The 15,412-nt window shown below is 54.8% G+C and overlaps 1 protein-coding gene across 1 annotated transcript in view; it reads right to left on the bottom strand.

Moving 5' to 3' along the window:
- WDR90 (WD repeat domain 90) overlaps positions 1-10,718 on the bottom strand; it is a 30,304-nt gene extending 19,586 nt beyond the window's left edge. The window contains exons 1-20 of the mRNA XM_066576733.1: positions 10,651-10,718; positions 9,110-9,201; positions 8,711-8,887; positions 8,416-8,554; positions 8,163-8,333; positions 7,843-7,966; positions 6,372-6,436; positions 4,385-4,494; positions 4,114-4,299; positions 3,970-4,026; positions 3,819-3,887; positions 3,013-3,123; positions 2,288-2,433; positions 2,123-2,180; positions 1,417-1,535; positions 1,047-1,208; positions 840-970; positions 634-750; positions 301-536; positions 84-223 (exon numbers count right to left, since the gene is read on the bottom strand). Of these exons, the coding sequence (XP_066432830.1) occupies positions 84-223; positions 301-536; positions 634-750; positions 840-970; positions 1,047-1,208; positions 1,417-1,535; positions 2,123-2,180; positions 2,288-2,433; positions 3,013-3,123; positions 3,819-3,887; positions 3,970-4,026; positions 4,114-4,299; positions 4,385-4,494; positions 6,372-6,436; positions 7,843-7,966; positions 8,163-8,333; positions 8,416-8,554; positions 8,711-8,887; positions 9,110-9,201; positions 10,651-10,660 (2,420 nt within the window). The 5' untranslated portion in view covers positions 10,661-10,718. The remainder of the gene's footprint in view (positions 1-83; positions 224-300; positions 537-633; positions 751-839; positions 971-1,046; positions 1,209-1,416; positions 1,536-2,122; positions 2,181-2,287; positions 2,434-3,012; positions 3,124-3,818; positions 3,888-3,969; positions 4,027-4,113; positions 4,300-4,384; positions 4,495-6,371; positions 6,437-7,842; positions 7,967-8,162; positions 8,334-8,415; positions 8,555-8,710; positions 8,888-9,109; positions 9,202-10,650) is intronic.
- Between the last annotated feature and the right edge of the window lie 4,694 nt (positions 10,719-15,412).

Raw genomic sequence — 15,412 nt, 5'->3', positions numbered from 1 at the left:
AGTCCAACAGGTTACTAGATGGGGGGGTCTAATAAAGGGGGCATCAGTGTATATCTGGCACTGGTCCCCTCCTCCATTCTCACTTGTGTTCTGCTTGTAGAGCCGTCACTGCCACATCAAAATACCGGATGGCGCCACTGCTGAAGCCACAGGCCAGGGCCTGCCGCATGGGGTGGAAGGTCACGGTGCACGGGGTCTCCTCGTTGGCTGTGAAGTCGTACAACTGCAGAAACAGGAGCAAACGGTAACATGTAAGCCGGCCTGAACATCCAGCTCCATCACCGCTGACCGCACCAGTACCTGCTGCAGAGAAGCCAAGTCCCAGATCCGGATCGTGTTGTCGCTGGACACGGTGGCGAGCTGAGGATACGACGGGTGAGTGGAGAAGGCGAGCAGGGACTCTGTGTGAGAGCGCATTAGGGTCTGGTAACCTCGCGAAGGAACATCCAGGACCCCGAATTCTCCAGTGCTAGTACAGGACAGAACACGCAGACCCTCCGGACTGATGGCCACACAGCTCACCGGACCCTCGTGTTCTGCAGGGAAGTCACGTATGAACAATATCAGGCATGGCACCCACTGGTACAATCCTAGAAACCAATTCTATACAGGTAAGATCCAGTATCCACTCACCTGCCTCTAGGAAGACCCCAGAAAAGTCCAAGGGCCACAGGCGCATGTAGCCGTCCTCAGACCCGGTGGCGCAGTAGGTGGCAGAAACACATAGGCTGTTTATTGCAATGCCAGGTCCTGAGTAATGGAGACCCAAATTACTACAATAATCAGATTCACCATGCTTTCAGGACAATATGGCCTTCAGCAATACATGGTGGTCTTACCAGAATTAAAGGTCATCTTCTCCCTGCGTTCGCCATGTTGGAATGGGGCAGACTGCAGGCGACGCACATTACACAGCAGCACATTCTTGTAGTCTATCTCCAGGATGTGGCCGCTGCGGCTGCAGACATAGCTGAAGGGGACAAGGTACAAGTCAGCCCCAAGCCCTGGTTTACAGCAGCCATAGTCAGTCAGTCACCCCCACTTACAGCGTCCGCTCTTCAAGTTCTCGCTCCGGACTGTGTCCAACTTCAAATGCCAGGTCTGTGAACTCCAGGTTGTGGTACTCCCCCAAATTAACCGGGCAGGAGCGCAGTGCTCCGCTACGTACCCTCCACAAGCGGACATTGTCCCTGCCACAGGACACCATCCTGCAGAGAGAGAAGACGGGTCACAGCATGCTGAGGAAGAAGGTGGAGGGAGTCATGCAGCAGTAAAACAGCCGAGACCGAGATCTAATTGTCCGCATTCTCATCCAAAACATCACTGAGGGATGGCGCAGAGCCTACATCACATGACAGGATAAAGGGGTCTATAAAAGGCATCATCACCAACAATACACCGCAGCCTCTCACATACCTAGTGTCGTCAAAGAAGGCGATCTTCATAGTCTGGATATCCACGTCTGTATGAGCCTTCGCCAGGACAACGACCTCTCCACCACGGCTCGCCTGAGACGTGTTCCACACAACCACCATCTGTGGAGAGAAACCGATACCAAAGATATTGTAGAGTCACTATATACATACATTACTTATCCTGTATTATACTCCAGAGCTGTGCTCACTATTCTGCTGGTGGAGTCACTGTGTGCATACATTACTTATCCTGTACTAATCCATAGTTACAACCTATATTATACTCCAGAGCTGCACTCACTATTCTGCTGGTTGAGTCACTGTGTGCATACATTACGTATCCTGTACTGCTCCTGAGTTACATCCCATATTATACCCCAGAGCTGCACTCACTATTCTGCTGGTGGAGTCACTGTGCACATACATTACTTATCCTGTAATGATCCTGAGTTACATCCTGCATTATACTCCAGAGCTGCACTCACTATTCTGCTGGTGGAGTCACTGTGTACATACATTACTTATCCTGTACTGATCCTGAGTTACAGCCTGTATTATACCCCAGAGCTGCACTCACTATTCTGCTGGTGGAGTCACTGTGTACATACATTACCTATCCTGTACTGATCCTGAGTTACATCCTGTATTATACTCCAGAGCTGCACTCACTATTCTGCTGTTATACTCCCCAGATCGCACACACTTACATTTTTCCCATGTTTGTCTTTCCCGACTCCACAGAGAACAGATCCGCTGTGTGAGAAGCTGGAAGAGACATTACAAGAATATGGTCAGTACAAAGCCATGAGTCACTTGAAGCTCCGCCCAGAAGATGGTGGAGACCCCCTTTAAGATGGAACCCCTTAACTGACCTGAGGCAGGACACGGAGTGGGCGTGCGTTCTGAACATGACAAGACAGTCGCCTTTCTCAAAGTCCCAGAGCCGCACCATGCTGAGGGTGCCAGTCTGTGCAGAGGCCAGGAGGGTGCAGCTGCCGTTAAATGCCAGGGCAGACACCTGCAAGAGTAGGGAAATATTGTCATTGAACATAATTGGCAGAGCCAGTGGGCGCTCACGGCATGGCACTACATAACTGGCACAGCCAGTGGGTGCTCACAGCATGGCACTACATAATTGGCAGAGCCAGTGGGCGTTCACGGCATAGCACTACATAATTCGCAAGGCCAGGGGGGCACTCACAGCATGGCACTACATAATTGGCAGAGCCAGTGGGTGCTCACAGAATGACACTACATAATTGGCAAGCCCAGGGGGCACTCACAGCATGGCACTACATAATTGGCAAGGCCAGGGGGTGCTCACAGCATGGCACTACATAATTGGCAGAGCCAGGGGGGTGCTCACAGCATGGCACTACATAATTGGCAGAGCCAGGGGGCGCTCACAACATGGCATTACATAATTGGCAGAGCCAGGGGGCGCTCACAGCATGGTACTACATAATTGGCAGAGCCAGGGGGCGCTCACAACATGGCATTACATAACTGGCAGAGCCAGGGGAAAACTCACAGCATGGCACTACATAATTGACAAAGCCAGGGGGGGCTCACACCATGGCACTACATAAGACATTACCTTGTCAGTGTGACCCAGGAGGAAGCGTTGCTCTCCGCTCTCTACACTCAGCACCACGATGACAGCGTGACAGGGATACACCACCGAGCAACCGGCACGGGTCCAGAGAGCCTGCGACACACAGAGGATGGTGAGAGTGGTGGTAATACTGGGGGGAGATGGACAGGACCCCACAGAGGATGATGGGAGTAGTGGTAATATTGGGGTGAGATGGACAGGACCCCACAGAGGATGATGGGAGTAGTGGTAATATTGGGGTGAGATGGACAGGACCTCACAGGGGATGATGGGAGTAGAGAAAATAGCTGGGTGTGATGAACAGGACCCCACAGGGGATGATGGGAGTAGAGAAAATAGCTGGGTGTGATGAACAGGACCCCACAGGGGATGATGGGAGTAGTAGTAATAGCCAGGTGTGATGGACAGAACACTAATAGAGGATGATGGGTGTATTAGTAATATTACTATGTAACGGACATGGCATTGTAGAGGATGATGGGGGTAGCAGTAATATCAGGGTGTGATGGACGGTATTACAGAGCATGATGGGGGTAGCAGTAGTACCAGGGTGTGAATCATGGCCCTACAGAGGATGATGGGGGTAGCAATAAGACCAGGGTATGATGGACGGCCCTACAGAGGATGATGGGGGTAGCAGTAATACCAGCGTATGATGGATGGCCCTACAGAGGATGATGGGGGTAGCAGTAATACCAGCGTATGATGGATGGCCCTACAGAGGATGATGAGGGTAGTGGTAATGCCAGGGAGTATTATTAGGACACTGCGGCAGGACCATCACTCACACTTCGCTTGGTGCCACCCCCGAAGCCGATGATTTTCTGCAGTTTCAGGATGGGATCCGGAAGAAGCTTCTGGAAGATAAAACAAGGGTGTAAATGGACGTGACTGAGAGGCCACCCCCACTTACAGCGCACACGCTCCTCTGCAGCTCACCTTGCCCCCGGGTTCCGCAGATAACTTTGCTGGTCTGTGGGTTGTGGTGCAGATGACCTGTGATACCAGGGACAGGGAATAAATAGCTGTAAATGGGAGAATCCGGCAAACACAGTGTGATGTCATCCAGGACCCCCGACTCACTTTCTCAGAGTCGGCCTTATGTCTGTGGATGGCGAGTTTCCTTCCTCTGTGTGCGTATACATGGACCCCGCCATCGTCCTCCTCTCCGGCACTGCTCTGCCTCTCAGCGTCTCCTCCAGGTCTCCCGCTTACAGACAGGTAGCGCTCAGGGATGGCGTCGGCCTGCAGTGGAGCACGACGAGGAAGCTGAAGGACAGAGAAGGAGATAAGTGGAAAGAGACACAAGGAGGTGACAGCAGGCAGGTGAGGAACCATGGAGAGAAGGTCTGACCGGTCTGGGTGTCGTGATCTGCTGGATGAGGGAGACCCTGTCCTGCACCGGTTTACTGACAGTAACACAGCGGGGACGCTCCCGTACAGGACTGCGTGACGGAGGGGCGCCTGCGAATCACACAAGAAAGAGAAATGAAGCTTTGAACATCCAAAGCTGTAGTCACAATTCTACTGGTTGCCAATGGAAACAATCAGCAAGCTTGCGGACAAACAAACCACTACAGCTAAGCTGAGATCCTGTAATGTAGGGGAGGCACAGTACTTCCTAGATCAGGTAGTGACACTTCCTAGGATGCAAATCACCAGAACAAGCTCTCTGTAGACACTGAACAAGTAGCGGTTACAGCAAGATTTCAGCTCTGAAGAAAGCAGAATAGTGAGTGCAGCTCTGGAGTATAATATAGGGTGTAACTCAGGATCAGTACAGGATAAGTAATGTATGTACGCAGTGACTCCACCAGCAGAATAGTGAGTGCAGCTCTGGAGTATAATACAGGATGTACCTCAGGATCAGTAATGTATGTACACAGTGACTCCACCAGCAGAATAGTGAGTGCAGCTCTGGAGTATAATACAGGATGTAACACAGGATCAGTACAGGATAAGTAATGTATGATTAATTCTGTAAACTGTCAATGAGAAATGTCCACCGGGGTACAAATATTCTCTGTTAGTCTATATCAGCAAGATACCTGCCTGCCTATGGTCTCCCTTGGAAAACTTATTCTATAAACCAGTGGTGGCGAACCTATGGCATGCGTGCCAGAAGCAGCACGCAGAGCCCTCCTTGCTGGCACGCGTGACCAACAGACGCTCACCACGTTAGTGAACATCGGCAGGGGCCGCGGCTTCCCTGCCGGCATTCACTAAGCAGCACTGCTATGTGCACTGATCCCGGCCACACTGTGACGTCAGTGTTCAGGAGGCGTCCGGCAGCACACTGACGTCAGTGTGCACCTGCTATCAGCGCTGCTGGAGGAGCGACGCTTCCACAAGGAGAAGGGGGTAAGTATGTGGGTCTTGGGGGGAATGGTGGGTGTCACTGTGCTACTGGGGGGGGGAGGGAGGGGGGGGGGGGGTCGCTGTGGGGTGTCACTGTGCTACTGGGAGGGCGGGGGTCGCTGTGGGTGTAACTTTGCTACTGGGGGGGGGGTCGCTGTGGGGTGTCACTGGGGGGCTGCTGCGGGGGAGGGGTATCACTGTGATACTGGGAGGCCACTGCAGGGGGTATCTGTGCTACTGGGGGGGCCCACTGTGCTACTGGGGGGCTGCTGTGGGGTGTCACTGTGCTGCTGGGGGGGTGCTGCGGGGGGGGGGGGGGGTCACTGTGATACTGGGGACCGCTGGGGGTGGGGCACTGTGATACTGGGGGCCGCTGTGGGGGAGGGGGAGGTCACTGTGATACTGGGGGCCGCTGTGGGGGAGGGGGAGGTCACTGTGATACTGGGGGCCGCTGTGGGGTGGTCACTATTCTTGCTGGGGCCGCTGTGGGTGGTCACTATTATTGCTGGAACCGCTGAGAGGAGGGGTCACTAATATTGCTCCGTCCGCGGGAGGCTGGGGGGGTGGTCACTATTATAGCTGGGGTATGTTTACATATGGTGGAAATGGGCAGGGCTGTTTCAAAATAGGCAGCGTGCAGATTTTGACTGCTTTCTGGATGCGGAAATGCTCCACAGTATTTTCCGCTGAGGACATTCTGCAGCATTTCCGCGTCCAAAAAGCAGTCAAAATCTGCACGCTGTCTATTTTGAAGCAGCCCGGTCCTTTTTAGAACGACGAGGGTAAAAAAAAAATTAAAAAATAAAAAAATGTAAAAAAAAAAAAAAATCGTACGTCGTGATAAGCCCCGCCCCCTGACGTGTTGGCACTTTGCAGAAAATAAGTGTGTTTTGGGTTGCAGTTTGGGCACTCGGTCTCTAAAAAGTTCGCCATCACTGCTATAAAGCCACAAAAGTAGGAGCATAGCAGAGTATTTGGATTACCTGGGGCCGTGGACTGTCCCTTCTGGATGGAGTCGTAGGGCAGCTTGGAAGCATCTGAAGGAAACCTGAAGGAAAAGAGATCAACTACTACCCAAAAGTGTGAAGAACAGGATAATACTAGTAACTATCTGACCGCTCAGTCCAGACTCTCTGAACCCCCCCGAGGAGAGCGGGAGGTGTGCTGCTGTAGCTTCTTCTCTAGTGCGCTCCTGGTCAGTACAGGCAGGGAGAGAACTTAAAATGTGGGAGAAGGTCTCGCTTTACAGCCTTGTGAGCCTGTAAGGAGGGAGGTGGGGAATAGATCTCACAAAGGCTTTTCCTCAATACTTTTTATGCATTCTTTCTATCACCTTAATGTTCGGATCACAAGAAGCAGAAATACTGCGGATCGGGGAGTGGCACAAAACTGGAAGAGATTTTAACAAATGTTATCCAGACGCTGCGGACAAATATCTGTGTGCAGGTTGACTTCCACTGCTGATTTGAGCACCTTAAGGACACGGCTGGTTTGGTACTTAAAGGGGTTGAACCAAATTGACTTTTTTTTTACCTATCCACAGGATAGGTGATAAAGTTTGATTCAGGTGGTATCTCACTGATCCCAAAAACAGGGGACCCCTCATCTCATCACCGCAGGCATATATTCATATTCCACAAGACTTCTGCTCCATTCACAACCTGATTGGTTGTTTGGTGAATCAGCCAACCCAAACAACCAATCAGGTTGTGAATCGAGCAGAAGTCTTGTGGAATATAAATATATGCTCCCCGCAGGGATCCTTCTGTCGCCTGCAGTGACATCACATTGAATGGAGCGCTGGCTGCACATCTCCTCCTCGGGGAGGATAGACTTGACTGTGCGTCCTTCTAATAACTGGTATAATACACTGCAATACTTGCAGCATATCATTTTCCTTTCACTCTATATTTGACTGTCACAACAGACATGGTAGCCGCTATTAGGCCTCCGTTTGCCATGGCAATCCAACAGCCCTCTGCAATCACATTGTCAAAGGGCTGATGTGCTAATAGAGGGAGCTCCCTCCCTCTGTTAACCACTTAGATGCCATGGTCAGCATCAACTACAACATTCAAATGGTTAAAGGGCCGGATTAGTGTCATCTCCAATCCTGACCGTCCATACGGATTGTCAGTGGTCGGCACCCACAAGTGATGGTACGGGCAGAGCTCCTGAGTCTGCGCTGTACCGTTATGTTGTTTCGTAGGAATGACCTTCTCGCAGTGATATAACAGAATGGGGCAGGGGGAGAGGGGTTAATCCTGCAGCACATCAATAGTTTCTGCGGATTTGCAGGGCAGGTTGGCGAAGCATAGGATGAAATCTGGGGTAAATCCACAACAAAATTTGAAGCGTAGATTTTACTGATTATGCCAAAAGACTTGCGGTGAAAACCATGACAGATATTCTCTGCACCAGGTGGACGGACCCCGATACGGTTTTCTTACTCACCTTATGAAGTCATACAGGTCATGCCATTTCTCTCCTTTAGGAACTGGAAATGCCAGCTCGCGGGGCATTGGGGTGGCACCATCTTGTAAAATCTTGGACTGCCTGGCCTCTGCGTAGGTCACCTCTGAAATGAAAGCCAGAATGTGGTTACCATTTAAAGGGGAAGTCCTCTTTGGACAATCCTGAGGGTAGAGGGGCAGGTTCCTCATTATAAAGAGTGGAGAATCATCCACACCCTTGCCTTACCCAGATGCCCATGTATTTCAAGGGGCACTATTTGACAGCAGCCAATGGCCAGGTGTCCCACCATTACTTCTTACCGGGGTTGAAGATGAGATCACTGGTCACCAGGTTCTTCACCAGTAGGTTGGAGCAGAGCTTGACGCTTCTCAGATGGCTGTATGTACGACTCAGGTACACGGACAGGATATAACGGAGGTCCAACAAGAGACACGTCCAGCGAGAACCTGACGGGGCTGGACCCACCAGACCTGAGAAGGAGATGGCGATGATGAATGATGGTCACCTATCAGTAGTGATGATGGTGGCATCACACACACTGCATGCACTCACCATGGCGGGCACCCTGTGCCGTACTGTCATACACCGACCCCTTTACTGCTCCGCAGACGAATGGGAACTGCAGCCAGGTGGCCGTAGACTTAAACTCCTTAAAGAGGTTGGAGAAGGAGATCCGGATACTCTGACCGTCCTGGAGGAGAAGGACGCAGGAAGTAGAGCAGTCACGGGGATGAAACCAAGCTTACCTGGCATGGGGGACAAATCCCCCTCCAATAACTTAGTTGCCCCCCTGCTTTCTAGAAGCAGATAAGAACAGCAAGTTATGCCCACCCCTCCGCAGTCTCACCTCAGCGCCCACGTCCACATGGACCACGAAATGCTTCCCGGGTAGCGGCCTGAACAGCACGTAGAGATGGCGCCCGGTCAGCCCCAGGCTCTGAGAACTGGTCTTGGGGATCTGGATGTAGTTTCCTGCTGGGATGGCCCCACGAATCTTGTAGACAGTGCATTTCAGGCTTCTGTCCTGCGGGAGACAGATTATGGGGTGTGACTAGGAAACATCTCATTCAGGGTACAAAAGAATAAATGCCAGAAAGTAAAGCTGCTGCAAATGGGACGGAAGGGACTGTGATGGCAGCACACATGGTCCGTAGCACACGCAGTACGGGACGCACAGGCGCCGTCACATGACACGCTGCTGTCACCACGTATATGATATAAGCAGCAAAAATAATGTGCCGGTTACCATAAGGGCGGTGACGTCGCCTTCCTTGCTTGATCGCTTCCATTCCTCCAGCTGAACGTGCTTAAAAACATTCACGAACGGATGCTGCCAAACTGCGCAAATGTGGAACGTAGCAAATTAGAAAACAAAGGGTAAGCAACCCCCAATATTACATACAGTCCCCGCCCCAGTGATCCCCTATATTACATACAGTCCCCCGCCAGTGATCTCCTACATTACATACAGTCCCCCTCCAGTGATCCCCTATATTACATACAGTCCCCCACCAGTGATCCCCTACATTACATACAGTCCCCCGCCAGTGATCCCCTATATTACATACAGTCCCCACCAGTGATCCCCTACATTACATACAGTCCCCCTCCAGTGATCCCCTACATTACATACAGTGCCCCACCAGTGATCCCCTACATTACATACAGTCCCCCGCCAGTGATCCCCTATATTACATACAGTCCCCCGCCAGTGATCCCCTATATTACATACAGTCCCCCGCCAGTGATCTCCTACATTACATACAGTCCCCCTCCAGTGATCCCCTATATTACATACAGTCCCCCACCAGTGATCCCCTACATTACATACAGTCCCCCGCCAGTGATCCCCTATATTACATACAGTCCCCACCAGTGATCCCCTACATTACATACAGTCCCCCTCCAGTGATCCCCTACATTACATACAGTGCCCCACCAGTGATCCCCTACATTACATACAGTCCCCCGCCAGTGATCCCCTATATTACATACAGTCCCCCGCCAGTGATCCCCTATATTACATACAGTGCCCCACCAGTGATCCCCTACATTACATACAGTCCCCCACCAGTGATCCCCTATATTACATATAGTCCCCACCAGTGATCCCCTATACTACTTACTGTTTCCCACCAGTGATCCCCATATTACATACAGTCCCCCACCAGTGATCCCTAATGTTACACACAGTCCCCACCAGTGACCCCCTATACTACATACAGTCCCCCACCAGTGATCTTCTATATTACATACAGTCCCCCACCAGTGACCCCCTATATTACATACAGTCCCTACCAGTGACCCCTTATACTACACACAGTCCCCACCAGTGATCTCCTATATTACATACAGTCCCCCACCAGTGACCTCCTATATTACATACAGTCCCCCACCAGTGACCCCCTATATTACATACAGTCCCCCACCAGTGACCCCCTATATTACATACAGTCCCCCACCAGTGACCCCCTATATTACATACAGTCCCCCACCAGTGACCCACTATACTACACACAGTCCCCACCAGTGATCTCCTATATTACCTACAGTCCCCCACCAGTGACCCCTTATACTACACACAGCCCCCACCAGTGACCCCCTATACTACATACAGTCGCCCACCAGTGACGCCCTACACTACATACAGTCCCCCACCAGTGATCTCCTATATTACATACAGTCCCCCACCAGTGACCCCCTATATTACACACAGTCCCCCACCAGTGACCACCTATACTACATACAGCAGTCGGCGCCCCCGATGTCACACAGCCCCCCGCCCACCTCCAGCCATGCTCCACAGTCCGCAGCTCAATCCTCCCGCCGCGACCAACTGACTGTACACACATGACGTCACCCCGCACCCCTAACGACCATTCCAGAGCGTCGCTCCGCCCCCTGGAGACCGGCGCAGGGTGATGACGTATGAAGCTGCTGAAGTCTGGACTCGGGGAGAGGCTTCTGCAGACACACGTCTGCCGGCTGGCATAGTAACATCCTCATCAGCACGTCTGCCCTAATCATCCGAATAGGACCAGAAGTGCTGACGAAGATGTTACTATGCCAGCCGGAGAGCCCTATCTCTTCAGCTCCCAGCATAGCCGGCAGCATATTAGCATCTTCATCAGCACTTCTGGCCCTGTTCAGCAATTACATACAGTCCGCCTCCGGGGGGCAGTAGATGGGGCCGGGAGGAGGTGTGGAGGCTCGGGGGATCTGTAGGCACATGGCTGCCGGCTGAGGTGGGCACTGAAGAGCTAGGGGCCTCCAGCAGTAGATGGGGCCGGGAGGAGGTGTGGAGACTCGGAGGATCTGTAGGCACATGGCTGCTGGCTGGGGTGTGCACTGAAGAGCTAGGGGTCTCCGGCAGTAGATGGGGCCGGGAGGAGGTGTGGAGACTCGGGGGATCTGTAGGCACATGGCTGCTGGCTGAGGTGGGCACTGAAGAGCTAGGGGTCTCCGGCAGTAGATGGTGGCCGGGAGGAGGTGTACAGACTCGGGGATCTGTAGGCACATGGCTGCTGGCTGAGGTGGGCACTGAAGAGCTAGGGGTCTCCGGCAGTAGATGGGGCCGGGAGGAGGTGTGGAGACTTGGGGGATCTGTAGGCACATGGCTGCTGGCTGAGGTGGGCACTGAAGAGCTAGGGGCCTCCGGGGGGCAGTAGATGGGGCCGGGAGGAGGTGTGGAGACTCGGGGGATCTGTAGGCACATGGCTGCTGGCTGAGGTGGGCACTGAAAAGCTAGGGGCCTCCGGCAGTAGATGGGGCCGGGAGGAGGTGTGGAGACTTGGGGGATCTGTAGGCACATGGCTGCTGGCTGAGGTGGGCACTGAAAAGCTAGGGGCCTCCGGCAGTAGATGGGGCCGGGAGGAGGTGTGGAGACTTGGGGGATCTGTAGGCACATGGCTGCTGGCTGAGGTGGGCACTGAAAAGCTAGGGGCCTCCAGCAGTAGATGGGGCCGGGAGGAGGTGTGGAGACTCGGGGGATCTGTAGGCACATGGCTGCTGGCTGAGGTGGGCACTGAAGAGCTAGGGGCCTCTGGCAGTAGATGGGGCCGGGAGGAGGTGTGGAGACTCGGGGGATCTGTAGGCACATGGCTGCTGGCTGAGGTGGGCACTGAAGAGCTAGGGGTCTCCGGCAGTAGATGGGGCCGGGAGGAGGTGTGGAGACACGGAGGATCTGTAGGCACATGGCTGCCGGCTGAGGTGGGCACTGAAGAGCTAGGGGCCTCCGGCAGTAGATGGGGCCGGGAGGAGGTGTGGAGACTCGGGGGATCTGTAGGCACATGGCTGCTGGCTGAGGTGGGCACTGAAGAGCTAGGGGTCTCCGGCAGTAAATGGGCCGGGAGGAGGTGTGGAGACTCGGGGCTTCTGCAGAAATGTGGTTGGCGGCTGAGGTGGGCACTGAAGAGCTAGGGGCCTCCAGCAGTAGATGGGGCCGGGAGGAGGTGTGGAGACTCGGGGGATCTGTAGGCACATGGCTGCTGGCTGGGGTGGGCACTGAAGAGCTAGGGGTCTCCCGCAGTAGATGGGGCCGGGAGGAGGTGTGGAGACTCGGGGCTTCTGCAGAAATGTGGTTGGCGGCTGAGGTGGGCACTGAAGAGCTAGGGGCCTCCAGCAGTAGATGGGGCCGGGAGGAGGTGTGGAGACTCGGGGGATCTGTAGGCACATGGCTGCTGGCTGGGGTGGGCACTGAAGAGCAAGGGGTCTCCGGCAGTAGATGGTGCCGGGAGGAGGTGTGGAGACTCGGGGCTTCTGCAGAAATGTGGTTGGCGGCTGAGGTGGGCACTGAAGAGCTAGGGGCCTCCAGCAGTAGATGGGGCCGGGAGGAGGTGTGGAGACTCGGGGGATCTGTAGGCGCATGGCTGCTGGCTGGGGTGGGCACTGAAGAGCTAGGGGTCTCCGGCAGTAGATGAGCCGGGAAGAGGTGTGGAGACACGGGGGATCTGTAGGCACATGGCTGCTGGCTGAGGTGTGCACTGAAGAGCTAGGGGTCTCCGGCAGTAGATAGGGCCGGGAGGAGGTGTGGAGACTAGGGGGATCTGTAGGCACATGGCTGCTGGCTGAGGTGTGCACTGAAGAGCTAGGGGTCTCCGGCAGTAGATGGGGCCGGGAGGAGGTGTGGAGACTCGGAGGATCTGTAGGCACATGGCTGCTGGCTGAGGTGTGCACTGAAGAGCTAGGGGTCTCCGGCAGTAGATGGGGCCGGGAGGAGGTGTGGAGACTCGGGGGATCTGTAGGCACATGGCTGCTGGCTGAGGTGGGCACTGAAGAGCTAGGGGTCTCCGGCAGTAGATGGTGGCCGGGAGGAGGTGTACAGACTCGGGGATCTGTAGGCACATGGCTGCTGGCTGAGGTGGGCACTGAAGAGCTAGGGGTCTCCGGCAGTAGATGGGGCCGGGAGGAGGTGTGGAGACTTGGGGGATCTGTAGGCACATGGCTGCTGGCTGAGGTGGGCACTGAAGAGCTAGGGGCCTCCGGGGGGCAGTAGATGGGGCCGGGAGGAGGTGTGGAGACTCGGGGGATCTGTAGGCACATGGCTGCTGGCTGAGGTGGGCACTGAAAAGCTAGGGGCCTCCGGCAGTAGATGGGGCCGGGAGGAGGTGTGGAGACTTGGGGGATCTGTAGGCACATGGCTGCTGGCTGAGGTGGGCACTGAAAAGCTAGGGGCCTCCGGCAGTAGATGGGGCCGGGAGGAGGTGTGGAGACTTGGGGGATCTGTAGGCACATGGCTGCTGGCTGAGGTGGGCACTGAAAAGCTAGGGGCCTCCAGCAGTAGATGGGGCCGGGAGGAGGTGTGGAGACTCGGGGGATCTGTAGGCACATGGCTGCTGGCTGAGGTGGGCACTGAAGAGCTAGGGGCCTCTGGCAGTAGATGGGGCCGGGAGGAGGTGTGGAGACTCGGGGGATCTGTAGGCACATGGCTGCTGGCTGAGGTGGGCACTGAAGAGCTAGGGGTCTCCGGCAGTAGATGGGGCCGGGAGGAGGTGTGGAGACACGGAGGATCTGTAGGCACATGGCTGCCGGCTGAGGTGGGCACTGAAGAGCTAGGGGCCTCCGGCAGTAGATGGGGCCGGGAGGAGGTGTGGAGACTCGGGGGATCTGTAGGCACATGGCTGCTGGCTGAGGTGGGCACTGAAGAGCTAGGGGTCTCCGGCAGTAAATGGGCCGGGAGGAGGTGTGGAGACTCGGGGCTTCTGCAGAAATGTGGTTGGCGGCTGAGGTGGGCACTGAAGAGCTAGGGGCCTCCAGCAGTAGATGGGGCCGGGAGGAGGTGTGGAGACTCGGGGGATCTGTAGGCACATGGCTGCTGGCTGGGGTGGGCACTGAAGAGCTAGGGGTCTCCCGCAGTAGATGGGGCCGGGAGGAGGTGTGGAGACTCGGGGCTTCTGCAGAAATGTGGTTGGCGGCTGAGGTGGGCACTGAAGAGCTAGGGGCCTCCAGCAGTAGATGGGGCCGGGAGGAGGTGTGGAGACTCGGGGGATCTGTAGGCACATGGCTGCTGGCTGGGGTGGGCACTGAAGAGCAAGGGGTCTCCGGCAGTAGATGGTGCCGGGAGGAGGTGTGGAGACTCGGGGCTTCTGCAGAAATGTGGTTGGCGGCTGAGGTGGGCACTGAAGAGCTAGGGGCCTCCAGCAGTAGATGGGGCCGGGAGGAGGTGTGGAGACTCGGGGGATCTGTAGGCGCATGGCTGCTGGCTGGGGTGGGCACTGAAGAGCTAGGGGTCTCCGGCAGTAGATGAGCCGGGAAGAGGTGTGGAGACACGGGGGATCTGTAGGCACATGGCTGCTGGCTGAGGTGTGCACTGAAGAGCTAGGGGTCTCCGGCAGTAGATAGGGCCGGGAGGAGGTGTGGAGACTAGGGGGATCTGTAGGCACATGGCTGCTGGCTGAGGTGGGCACTGAAGAGCTAGGGGCCTCCGGCAGTAGATGGGGCCGGGAGGAGGTGTGGAGACTTGGGGGATTTGTAGGCACATGGCTGCTGGCTGAGGTGGGCACTGAAGAGCAAGGGGCCTCTGGCAGTAGATGGGGCCGGGAGGAGGTGTGGAGACTCGGGGGATCTGCTGCACTGGATGAAAGAGGATTAACAAACGTGGGAATAAGGGAGATGGAACAATAGCTGTGCAGCGCCACCTGTTGGATGCCAGCGTTACTGCACCCAACCTGGGATGCACAGGTGGATGGTGGGCTGCTGGTTCTCACACCTGATGCCCTTTTCAGCGGGGCTGAGACCATCCAAGTGAATACAACTGAGCTGTAATACCAAGTACTAGCACTATGAAGCGTATAGCGCTGTGCCTAATATTCAGTGATGGCAGCTGTCGACCAACTGCTGTTGTCACTTAGCGGGATCCCAAGCGGCATCCCACCACCAATCGATGGATCACCCAGACCGACTCCCTGCAGTCCCACCGATCAGCGGTTTACAGCTGCTGGTATTTCTCCCACTCTTGTATCTTCTAATGTGTTGGACCTTTTACTTATAGGGGATTCCAATTATGGTATTTTATGGTCTTCAAGGTAAAGTTGGAATTTTTCTTTTTTTT

The sequence above is a fragment of the Eleutherodactylus coqui genome, chromosome 8 (assembly GCF_035609145.1).
Source record: "Eleutherodactylus coqui strain aEleCoq1 chromosome 8, aEleCoq1.hap1, whole genome shotgun sequence".
In the NCBI taxonomy this organism is placed as follows: domain Eukaryota; kingdom Metazoa; phylum Chordata; class Amphibia; order Anura; family Eleutherodactylidae; genus Eleutherodactylus; species Eleutherodactylus coqui.
Note: the sequence above shows the minus strand (reverse complement) of the source record. Positions and strands in the feature narration are given on the sequence as shown.